This window comes from Vespula vulgaris, chromosome 18 (assembly GCF_905475345.1).
Source record: "Vespula vulgaris chromosome 18, iyVesVulg1.1, whole genome shotgun sequence".
In the NCBI taxonomy this organism is placed as follows: Eukaryota; Metazoa; Arthropoda; class Insecta; order Hymenoptera; family Vespidae; genus Vespula; species Vespula vulgaris.
In genome coordinates, this window is record NC_066603.1 from 3,166,147 (window position 1) to 3,180,000 (window position 13,854).

The 13,854-nt window shown below is 26.6% G+C and overlaps 1 protein-coding gene across 5 annotated transcripts in view; it reads left to right on the forward strand.

Moving 5' to 3' along the window:
• LOC127070340 (microphthalmia-associated transcription factor) overlaps positions 1-13,854 on the forward strand; it is a 136,048-nt gene that overhangs the window by 94,461 nt on the left and 27,733 nt on the right. For all 5 annotated transcript variants that reach the window (XM_051008171.1, XM_051008172.1, XM_051008168.1 and 2 more), the window contains exon 6: positions 9,142-9,217. In XM_051008171.1, the coding sequence (XP_050864128.1) occupies positions 9,142-9,217 (76 nt within the window). The remainder of the gene's footprint in view (positions 1-9,141; positions 9,218-13,854) is intronic.

Sequence of the window (13,854 nt, forward strand, 5' to 3'; positions counted from 1 at the left end):
CGTAACAAAAATTTTATTACCGTTGCTTCGAGATCGGACGATAGGTATTTCGAATGTTTCGTAAAATAAAAGTTGTTTTCAATCTACTGAAATTACGGGTTATTGACAAAAGATATGAAACAAGAAAGAAAAATAAAAAAAGAAGAAAAAGAACTTATATACCCGTTTCCCGCTAGCCCGTTTAGAGATTTAGATTAATCCAAAGTGAATAAATTTGTAAGAAAGGATCCGTTCTTTTAGAAAACAAAATTTACAAAAAGAAAAAAAAAAGACGAAAAGAAAAGTGAATAGATTTTATAGTAATCATGGTTAATAGTTTTTTGTTAGGATGTTCTATATATAAGTGTTTGTGTCTATATATATAAATATATATTTTATATATATTTAATTATATTATTTATATATTATTAATATTATAATACATTTTATAGTATAATATATATATAATATGTTTATAATATAAATGCAATATAATATTTATATAATAATATACACACATATATATATATGCATATATGCAATTATATAATATGTGTAAATATGTTTAAATACATATGTAGGTACATAACTTGAGAATTGTTACTCATACCTTTACGATTCGTGCTTAACGAAAAGCGCATGTTCCCGTACAAAACCGAATAAGCCCGAGGCAAATTTCCGACTGAATAATCGAGACAGAAAAGGATAAGGGTATACGTATACGTACGTGTATAGAAGCACCCCGATTGCTCCGGTTGAATTCCGTGAAATGTAATTGGTTTCTAGCAGCTGTAGTGACTCCAAATACGTACGAATATTTTCGTGAAACATTGTCGATCGAATTTCACGTACCTTTACGCGTTTATTGTCTGAACATACAACGATACAAACAATCGTGAGAGATATATCGGCGGCATGATTGTTAACAATTTTATTTAAATATTAATACAATAATTTTAGAAACGTATTGATTATATATATATATTATATTATTTTTATATTTCTATTTTTCATAACATCATTTAACACTATACAATTTTTTTTGTATACTATGATAAAAACAATCGTAATAACCGTAACGACGTGCGGTGAAAAATGTGAAATTAAATTTTTTTGTTACTTTTATCTTTCTTCTTTCTCTCTCTCTCTCTCTCTTTCTCTTTCTCGTTCTGTATCTTTCTTTCTTTCTTTCTTTCTTTCTTTCTTTCTTGCATCGAACAAACGGTAACAATATCAGAAATTTTGTCCGAGTAATCAGCGAACTTCAATTATCCGGTTTCGTTCGTTGCCCTAAACGCAATAAGCAATAAAATCTTGAAATATACGTGCGAACGTGTACGGACAACGAAAAGCACCCCATTCGGTGTTATACCAAAGCGAGTTCCTTTCCATTTACGTAGATTATTATAGTTCGCAAGAGAGATCTCCCGATTCTACGTGCTTGATACCTCCAATGGATATAAATAATTTATGCGCTGAGAACACGTCACGCCGTTATTAACTTAATCACCTTGTATAGCTTCGACAAACGGAATACGCGATTTACGCGTTGATACGTTATGTGCGTTGAAAGCTTGTGCTTTGCATGTCCTACTCGATAAACCCGACAAATTTTACTATTTACGTTTAGATTACTTTTTTCTTTTTTATTTCTTTCTTTTTTTATCTTTTCTTTTATTTTTATATCGTCTCGTGTATCTTCTTAACTTTTCTTTCTTTTTTTTTCCCTTTAATTATTTTGATATCAACAAAATGTTTCATAAATATATATATATGTGTGTGTGTGTGTGTGTGTGTGTTAACTTAAAAAAAATTTGCGAAGGAATTTGGTAAATGGATAATTAACACATGCAACGTTAACAAGTTAAAACTACGAGTATTACAATTTCTAAAGAAATATATTTATAATACATTTTTATTATACAATCATATATATATATATATATATATATATATATATATATATATAATCCGTCATTAGATGAATGAAATTTTCAAAAAGAATTACTTCAACTTTAGACTCTCATTTATGCAAAAGTACCATTTCTGAAATGCGACTTTACCGTGAAAAATCATCCTTAACTAGTCAACCCTCTCATATCATAAATGTCACTTCTACAATACACACACACATGAAACATACACATACAACAAACGCATACAAACACATACATTTATTTGAGAAAATAGGAATGGAACTTATCGAGACGAGGCGCGTAAGCAGGATTTTTTTACACGTGACCTGGCCGTATACGTGACCCGATTTTCAAACGTATGTACATATACTACGTTTGATTTTTCATTTCTACCACTTTGCTATCCCCACATATTTCCCCCTCTCTATCTTTTACTCACTCTATTTATATATATATATATATATATATATATATATATATATATATATATATATATATATACACGTATGTGTAGATGTGTACGTATCTTTGAAAGAGCCCGCAAAACGAATACCTTCAGGCACTTCGTTCACTAGGCTTCTCGTAAAAAAAACAAAAAGAAGGGACGAGTTTTCTACGTTTGCGTTATACGTCGTCATAATTTTTTCATTACCATCTTGCTTTGCCTTTCACCCTCTATTTCTCTCTCTCTCTCTCTCTCTCTCTCTCTCTGTTTCTTTCTCTCTCAGCAGGTTCCCCTTTTTACTCCTCCCTTTTTATCCACCAACCTCGCGTTAGAACGCGCGTAAAATGGAAACAAAGAACGGCACACGATAAAGAAGTAATTAAGTTTTGAAAACGATGGAAAAAACGAGTAGAGCGTTACATTCGTTCGTAATAAACCGGTTACAAAGACGATTCTATTCTTTATTTTATTTAATTTTTTCTTTCTTTATTTCTTTCTTCTTATCCTTCTTCTTTTTTCCTTTTCTTATTCTATTATTACGATACACGACGCGTATGTACTTTGGTTTATTTTTGTTCTCTTTCTTTCTTTCTTTTTTGTTCTCTTCTTCTTTTTATTTTCTTTCTTTCTTTTTTCTTTTTTTTTTTCTTATTTTATTTTATTTTATAGTACTCTAAGAAGTCTTGTCCTTACGTCTAAATGTTATTACGTGTTTACATTTGATGTTAATCCTTGGTTTATATCCGTATACATATATATATTTTCGTGTTCAAACGTTTTATTATTTAAAAAATGAAAACGAATGTATCTACGTAATCGTCTGTGTATATAATATTTAATATAAAAGTAATTTATTGAAATAATAAATACAATAACAACGTTTCATTCGTTTTAACTCTTTTTCTGATTATCTTTCTTCTACAAAAAAAAAAAAAAAAAAGAAAAAATTCCATTGTCAAATTGACGATTATGATGAAAATTTTTCTTATTATCTTGAAAACCGTTTATAATCATATATCGAAAATGCATTTGCAAAAGATGAAAATTCTCCATGAAAATCTAAACCGTTTCTATGGGCTATTTTCTACTAGAGGAAACTATTCCTTTCCTAAGAGTCATTGTCTTCGATTAGAATCCAATCTTCTTAGATTCTAAGTGAAAAGCTAAGGGATTTAGTCCACTCTCTCTTTCTCTCTCTCTCTTACTCCCAAAAGTTTCGTTCAATATATCCTTGTCTTTCTTCCATTGAATATATACGTATGTATATGTATATATATATATATATATATATATATATATATATATATATACTAGTACTCTTTCTCTCTTTCTCTCTCTTTCACTTTCTATCTCTCTCCCTCTTTTTTATATCTCTTTCATTCTCTTCGTCCATCAACTCGCATCATTTTCTTCTAAACGTAGTAATCTGATTTCGAAAAAGTTTTCTCTCTCTTTCTATTACATCTATTATTCGTATATATGTATGTATGTATATGTTTCTCTTTCATTTACTTTTCCCCTATTGTTTCATTCTTAACTATTCAACTTTTTCTCGATTGCTGTTTTAACTCATTCACCTTCTTCTATTCGTTCTTAAAAAAGAGGGTTGAAAGTCGAAAGTCCTCGAAAACTTTTCCTCCTTGAACGTTCTACATTTTCAAGGCTACTGTTATCTCCCTCTCTCTCTCTCTTTCTAGTTCCTGTTGTAGAGTATTGTTATTGTTATTGTTATTATTATTGTTATTACTCAGCAATATCTCTATAATAGTTGTACAACGTATGACTCATCTGAGAGATATCGTGACATATTATTCTTTCTTTTTTATTTTCATTTTTGTTTCTCCTTGTTATTCTTCTTCTTATTATTTTATTATTTTATTATAATTATTATTATTGTTTTCTTAAATTTAATTATGGGATATCCGATAAGAGATAATATCAAAGTTCATCGAAATGCATCAACGTTGTTCATTCGTTCGGATTATTCAATTTGTCAAACTTTTGTTTTTTTATAATTTTCTTTTCTTCTTTCACAATTTGGAAACGTCAACACCACGTTATAAATCTTGGTAAAGATCAAAATTTTCTTTCGGTTTGATTCGGTGAAATAATTTGAAATGTTCGCTTGTTATATGCAACGATCCCCAGCAATCGTTAATAAGACTCAAATCGTGAGATAATAATCGCCAATGAAAATTTTGTATTTCATAATACGATGAAACATAGAATACAGGAGGACGATGGGAAATAATCGGCTATGGTCAGCGTTTTAATCTTTAAATCTTATTAACGTTTAAATATGGATTGCCGCGAGGTTAATTAGCGTAGTAAATATATCGCGAAATTGAAAACGAGTCCTGCTAAAATTTTCCTAATTAATCGACGTCGCTTATTATCATCTCCTTTCTCTCTCTCTCTCTCGTATATATATATATATATATATATATCTTCCCTCATCCCTTTCCCTATTTTGTTACGTATCACGTTCTGTTCACTTTTCGGGGACAACGTCGTTAAATTTTATTGAACTATTATAAATTGTATTTCGTAATATCTATCCTATAAATTTTAACATATAATGTTTTACGAATGAAAGTAGAGATTCCAAAAAAAAAAAAAAAGAAAAAGAAAAGAAAGAGAAATTATGTTCCTTATACCTATATAAGATAAAGATTTCTTTCCTTTTTTTTCCTTTTTCTTTTTCTTTTTTCTTTTTTTTTTTATTTGTTTTTGTCTTTTCCTTTTTGATCTTTTTTTTTTCTACGTAGATATATAGAAGATGGTTCGAAAATTGTATTATTTTGTAAATTCGAAAGATCCTTATGAGCGTCGTGTCCAAAGAAAGTTTTTTATTATATTATTTTTTTTATAAGATAATTACTATTAATTGTTTGTTACTATTAATTTTGGAGAATGTCACGTTCTCATCTTATTTTTTATTTAGATAAACATATAGTATCTTTTTGACAATCGTATTGTACAAATTTGGGACAGTCAGTACATTCTATACCTCCTATATCTAAATTTAAATATGAAATATTTTTAAATTACGACATAGTTTTATATACTTCTTTTTTATTACATAAAAACATATGCTTTTTTTCTTTTTTCTTCCTTCTTTTTTTTTTTTTTTTTGAATATGTAATATATTTTTGAGATCAATATTTACGTAACATTTATATATATATATATATATATATATATATATATATATACAAAGTATGTTATAAAAATTGTACTGTACAAATCTGGAACACCCTATATATCTCGTATTTAATAAATCATCTTCTATATATCGTATCTAATAAAAATAAAAGAAAATATAAAAAAGACATTTCTTGTTCACAAAACATATTTTTTACATGTCAATATTTTTATAAGATTTGTTTTTTATTTACATACACAGAAACACACATCTTTTGAAAATTGTTATAATATTAATTTGAGACACCTTGTATATCGTCGTATCTAATCTCAATGGTATAATACCTACCGGCGCTACTTACTGTTCACTTGATAAGCAATACTTTTTACTTATTAATCGCTCGAACGCGTTAAAAAAAAAGAACGAAAAAAGAAAGGAAAACAAAAAAAAAAATTAAAAAAAGAAGAAAAGAAAAAAGAAAGAATAAATTTTTTGTTTGGTTTTCTTCTCACATTAAGTCGTTTGAACAATGCATTCCTCGTAAATCGATCAACGATAGAAAACCATTATATATATTTATGTATGTATATATAATGTACACATACACACACATACATATATATATATATATGTACAACGGAAACCTTGGCATCTATTCGTACATAGAAACTCATTAATCGTATCGACGGAATTTATAATAGTGTTGACATCTTTTGATCGAATCTAAAATGACGAAATTGATTTACCAATAAATATACATATGTATACATATATGTATATATACGTATAAATAAATATATATATATATATATATATATATTATGATCAAAGTAATTGTTAAATGTAATGTAAAGAAATATGTATGTGTGTGTGTGTAAAAATATTTAGAATTAATAAATAAACAATTTTTCTTTATTTTTTAATTCGTCACGAAGATTCCACACGTACATACATAAACACACACACACACACACACATACGCGTATATACAAATACTTATAATATTAATTTTTTAATAAAAAGAAACAATATTCCTTATCGTTATTAACGCGAATTACTATTAATAAAAAAAAAAAAAAAAGAAAGAAAGAAAGAAAGAAAGAATCCGACAGATATAAAAGTAAAGAAGATATAAATATTTAAGATCTCTTTTTTTTTTTTGCTTTTAAATAGAGGCAAAAAGAAAATTTGTTATTAATTATTAACATAGTCCGTTACATAAAAATAAAATTATAAAGAAAAGGGAAGTTAGAAGGAGATAAAAGAATATAAATATTTAAAAATGTTTTACATTTTTCTTTTTTTTTTTTTGTTTGTCTTTAGTTCTCATAGAAAAAGAATTGGTTGTAATTATTGATGAGGATTGTTATTTATTGGAGTAAAACAAAAAGTGGCGGTATACATCGAAGTCACTCGACCTTTTTGTATGTGATGTATACATACGTTCGAGATACCTGGTCGGAATAATCGATCGAAATCGAGGTCACGTGCCAATAGTTCGTCTCTTTGCCGTTACCTTGAAAATTGTGCAATACTATTTGCAATCCTTTCTAGAGGCACGCTTTTATTCTCCTCGTTATACATATTGGAGAAAGGACGAATATAATCAGACAGAACTGATTTATCGATATCGTTTAAATTAATATTATTGCGATTGATGTCGTCGATTTTGAAAAGCATTAAAAAGAAATTTTTTGAAAAAGACACTCGTTAATATCATCTACTGCGATTAGACGAGTCGAAAAGAAATTTTGGAATTTTTGATAAGAGGAATGTTTTATGTTTGAGTTAATGAACGATATGTAGTCTATGTAAATATAATATTTTCATATATATTATAAATAATTTGTTAATAATATAAATTTTTAATATTTCTTTTGTGTAACTATATTTGAATACCATAATGTAATATGACAAATATTTCAATAGAAATTACATATGAATATTTTAAAGAGTATATATTTAATAATATATTTTATTTTTTTATTTTTATGATAATAATATTGGAATGTACTATTTAATAGGTATATATATATATGAGTCAATATTTTGTTAAATATCACTAGTCCATTATTTCGAACTTAAGTGAAAAATAATTTACGTGAGAACATATACACGTGGAGATCGTTCGGTAACCATTTGCAAAGGGGTCAAGCGAGTTTTGTAAACGTGCGACGAATAATCCGTAGAAACGAAGGACCGAATTGAATGTGAATGCGTCTTTATCGCTAGTAAAACAGGAGTAAATCTTTACGGTAACGAGCTGAATCTCCTTAACACAGATACTTTATACATTATACTTGAATGTCGTGATATTGATAGAATATTCTCTTCCTTGTACTACATACACACACACACACACACATATATATATATGTACAGCGATCTTAACAACGAAAAGAGTATATAATATACTTCTTGAGATTAATTTCAAAGTACGTCGAGAATATGCAAAATGTAGAAAAGGAAAAAATGAAAAGTAATAAATGAACGTGGAATATGCAAAACGTAGAAAAGAAAAGAAAAGAAAATGAAAAGAGAAGTGGAAAAAAAATAGATTCAGACTAACTCGTCTATTGAAAGGAGAATAAATTGTATATATGTATGTAATGTATTGGTGAATTTAAAGTGATAATTTATCTGTTGCATTGATTTTAATTAAAAAAAAAAATCTTTTTAATTTCTTTGTTTGTTTTCTCTTTTGAATTTGTTGAAATGTCAATTATTTTTAAATCAATTCTGTATATATATATATATGTCATTAAAAAAAAATTGGAAATAAATTATTTAAATGTTATCATTTATTTAATTATTTAATATATATTTATCATCAAAGTTATATTTATATCGATAATATAATATGATTACTATATAATTATTAATACTTACATATATATTTTTAGTTTTATATATAAAATAATATTTTATATATATATATATGTGTGTGTGTGTAATTATAGTTTCTTATAAAATATAATATGAGTTTATCAAATAATAATTTATACTTACATATTATTATATATAAATGTATAATACGAAACGATAGTCACCTTTACAACATATATTAATTTATATAAATACTAATAATCATATATATTCCCATATCCATATTAATTTATTTACTAATACATCATCGACTTCTCAATCATCTATAATAATAATATTAATAATAATAATAATAATAATAATAATAATAATTTTTATCGTGAAACAAAAACAATTTATAAATAAATAACAAATAAATAAATAAATAGATAAAAAGAAAAATTAAATAATTTGCTATCGTAGAAAAAAAAAAAGAGAGAAAAGAAAATAATATAATGTTCGACGTTCGAAATAGTTGGCATTTAAAAATAAAAAAGAATACGAAATCTATGACATATTGATCGCTATAGTATACAACAAAATACACACATACAATATATATATATATATATATATATATATATATATATATATATATATACACACACACACATATACGGTTGTCAATAATTCCAATGTCGATATTCATTGTCGAACACACCCACGTATAATAAAATCGACAAGAGAAAGCGAGATTATAGTGCGATCAACGTGCGAGAACGTTACGAAAGAATTAGTATCGTTTATCTGACATTCACACCATGATTGATGTCCACAATTTCCGTTTTCAGTCGAGCGACGAAGGCGTTTTAACATCAACGACAGGATCAAGGAGCTTGGCACCCTTCTGCCTAAGACCAATGACCCGTAAGTATTATTTATTTTGTATGGTGTAACTTAATTCTTTCTTTTTTCTTTTTTCCTTCTTTCTTCTTCTTCTTCTTCTTTTTTTTTGTATTTATCTATTTATCTCGTTATTTGATTCGATTGGATTTATGATACATATATTTTTTTTTTAATATGTAGATTGTTCCGTTTAGAATTTTTTGTGATGATATCTTTTTTTCGATACACATTTTCATTTGATTTTATATTGCTTTTTTTTGTTTATATATATATATATATATATATATATATATATATATATATATATATAAACACACAATACTACTTTCTGACTTTTCTCTTTTTTGTTACGTATTATATTTTATCATATATAAGATAATCCCTCGTATATTTATCACATTCTTATATACTTTTGTCTTCGTTTTTTTTTTATATATTTTTTATTAATTTATTTTATAATTTTACCATATATATTTATATTCTTTTTTCCAAATATCTGTATATACATATATATATATATAGATATTAATTAAAACATTATATATATATATATTTTTAATTATTCATTTTACTTCATAGATATGTACGTATCTCCTTTTTTTATCACATTTTTTCTCTTTCATTGATCATCTTTTCACGGTTCTTCGTGCGCTTTCTTTCACTGTACGTGCAGGATGCAGCTACCCTTTCGCGAGTCCTCACGGGTCATTATTTCCTGTTCGTGACCTTTTACTGCGAGTTAGTCCAGGTCAGGTGCTCCAGACGAGAGGCTTTCACCGGAAGTTCATTCTTTCTTCTTTTTTTCGTTTTCTTTCTTTCTTTCTTTCTTTCTTTTTTTTTTCCTCTTTTTTTTTTCTTTTCGCTACCTTTCCACTAGGAGTACTTCGTGATACTCTTTTCCCTTCTTCATTCTTTCTAGCTTGTTTCACTCTGATCCTTCCTATTCTCTATTCTTTTTCTCTTTCTTTTATCTTTTGTGTACGTGTGTGTACACACATATATATATATATATATATATATATATATATATATATATGCGTGTATGTGTTGTATATGTGTGCATATGTGCGTAAGAGAGAGAAAGAGAGAGAGAGACATATTCCATGGTGATGGTTATTCTTTCTCAAATGGATGGTAAAAAATGTAAAACGAAAAAGGGCTCGACGATGCACTACGTAGATTCGTGGGTTCTTTGAAAGAATATATTCCAATTTATATTATTTTTGACTTATCTTTTTTATACTCCACGTTTATATCTCTGTAATATAAATTATAACGATAATAATGATCGGTATAATAGAACGTACTTGTTATAATTGTGTGTCAATAAAATATGTTACTTATTTTTTTTTTTTTTTGTATTTTTGAAAGAGAGAAAGAGAGAGAGAGAGAGAATTTATTTCTAACACGATTTTCAAATTAATATTATATCTTTGTTGAAATTTATAATGTTATTATAGATCATTGTAATCGTATTGGTTTAATTAAGGGCAAAATAAAATTCGTCACTGTAAAATTTGAATATTTTTCTTTTAAAAGAATTCATTCTAAACTTAGTTTTCTATTTTTACTATATCAGTATTATTAATTTGTAATACAATAATGGATTATTCTAATTAAATTAATTTTGATTGGGTGCGAATATCTGTCATTCATTCCAAATTTACTTTTCTACTTATATCATAGGTATATATTATAATTTATAGTACGATAATGATTACTATAATTACGTTATATGAATGTAATTGATTCGTGTCACAAATTGTGAAATATCTTTTCTTTTCTTTTCTTTTCTTTTCTTTTCTCTTTTTTTTTTTTTTTGGTCGAGAGAGAATTTATTCCAAATTTATTTTTTAATTTATATCGTATCTATATTATAATTTAGAGTATAATTTATAATACGATAATGACCGATATATAATATTTCAATTGTTATAAAAGTTTTCATACTTATGATATAATACTTATAATTACAATTTATACTATAATTTATATAATTTATACTATAACTTATACTTCGATAGTGACCGATATATATATATATATATATATATATATATATATAATATTTCAATTCTCATAAAAATATTCCTGTCTCTACGAGCTCAAACTTATCGATCAAACTCTTCGCAATCTCAAACAAAAAAGAAAATATAGAAAATACTAAATCCCATGGAACAAAAATTAAGAAGAAAAGAAATCAATTAATCATTTAATACAAATCATAATTCATAAGCATTATAGATCGTAAATAAAAATTTATCGTACGTAGAAACTCGATAAATCCCGTTAATACTTTCTTTTAGTTTTTTCAAAATTATAATAATTTACCAAATAAAAAGATCATTCGCGTTATAAACAAGGTGTCCTTTTAATCTTAACATTTAATCATTTTTAATGGTTAATGGGGATTATCACATTTTTATCCGTAATAAAATTTTGTCAGTGAGGCAAAAAATAAAGCGCAATATAATCGTCACGGTTACATATATACATGGCTGGGGCTGACCTGTTTCAGACGCGATTTAAGATTTCTTTTCCTCGCGACGATCGACGTACTAACGAGCGAGCATTGCATGCAATAGCCAACGTCTGGCAGCTACCCTTCATTTATCAATCCGACCTTCGGCCATCCATTTGTCATTGTCAGGATCGGGATAACTTAAAAACTATCCTCGCTTTTCTCTCCGTCCATTTTTTTTCTATTTTATCTCTTTTTTTCTCTTTTTTTCTTTTTCTTTTTTTTCGTTTGTTTGTTTGTTTGTTTCTCTTTTTTTCATCCCTCTCTCTCTCTCTCTCTCTCTCTCTTTTCTTTTTTTTTCTTGTTGGTTTCTTTCTTTTTTTTTTTGTAAAGTACTATCCCATGGTATTTAGCATTCTTTTACGCAACGTCATTCATACAACGAGTCAATGTGTTATTTAACATAAGGATTTTTTCAACATTTTAATCTGCATACATAGGAAGTAAATTGAACCTTTCGATTTTTAAAAGAAACGAGAGAAAAAGAGAGAAGGAAGGAAACTTTTTTCTTGAAATTTTTTCTCCACAAATTTTCTGATCTTCTGGAGAAGATTAAACGTTCGATCTTTTTTATCGATTACTTCTACTTTCTTCGAACGTTTACGAAGAATTTATCATATTTCTTATAAATGATAAAAAGATTAAACGTTAATCTTTAAGTTAAACTAACTTTAGCTTCAACGCAAATGTTTCTATTCTAAAAGAATTGTTTTCACTTTTTATCTTGAAACGTTTATTTTAATAGTTATATATGTAAGTTTATATTAAATAAATCAAATGAATCGAACGTCGTTAAAATTGATATTATCGAGAAAAAAGAGATATTGTTACAAAAGGAAGAAAGAAAAAAGAGAGAGAAAAAGAGAAAGAACGAAATACATACATAAATACATACATATATACATACGTACATATGTACATACGTACATATATATACACATATATAAAATAATACTTCAACACATAACAACTTCGAAAAGCCTTTTAAAAGTTACTCCGAAAAAAAGAAGAAAAAAAAAAGCGAAAAAAAGAAAAAGCAAATAAAACGCGAACGTTTTTCGTAAAAATTGTACTATTATTTTTTTTTTTGTTCTTTTTTTTTAATTGTTTTTATTTTATTTTTAATTTCCATTACGTTCTCCCGTGAAATAACTGGATAATAATGATTAGGTTCGATGTTAAAGAGTCGATACTTCGGATAATACGAGTTATTCTTTTGAGAATGAATGATTATGAATCAAAGCGAGTTTCATTCCTTCGTTCGCGAGATTTTGAACAACGTAGAGAAAACGAGTAGAGTGTACGATCGATTGGTTAAAGTGTCTGTTAAAGATAGCTTTGCTTTCATTGTTATCGTCATAATTATTTCATAGTTAAAACATAGACAGATAGATACAAACACATCATATACAGTTTACAAACACAAACAATATATATATATATATATATATATATATATATATATATATGTACAGGGTCTTTCGTTTTAATCGATATCACTCAAATATTCTATAATTTTATTAATTTATATAAACTAATATTTCAATAAAACGTTTTGACTTATATATCAAATGTTTCAACAAAATATTTCAATTTATATATCAAATATTTCAAGAAAAATATTTCGATATATATAAAGAAATACTTTAATAAACTATTTCAATTTGTATAAACAGATATTTCAACAAAATGTTTCAACTTATATAAATAAATATTCATTAGATTATTTCGAGGGTTAGATAATGGTGAGAAGGAAGGATTAATGCAATACGTATCGCAGCTATTTTACGAAGAACACTTTTCTCGAAGATACGTAAGGTCATGACCATTTTTTTTCTCTTTTTCTTCTTTTTTTTTTTTTATAGAGTAATCGTTACTTTACACCGTACAAAAGTCGTAAGAGAATATCGATACGAATTCGACCAGAGTACCCACACTTCTGCATACACTCGTCGATATTTACTCGCGTTATGAAGCGCCTTGAAGTTCAACGAACTTTGTAATCGCATAACTACACTCGAACAAATATTTCGTGTTACACGAAGTCCTCGTTAATCGACGGATTAGTCGATCAATATTTCTTTCCTCTCCTTTATTTATTTATTTATTTATTTACTCGTTCATTCGTTTTATTTTC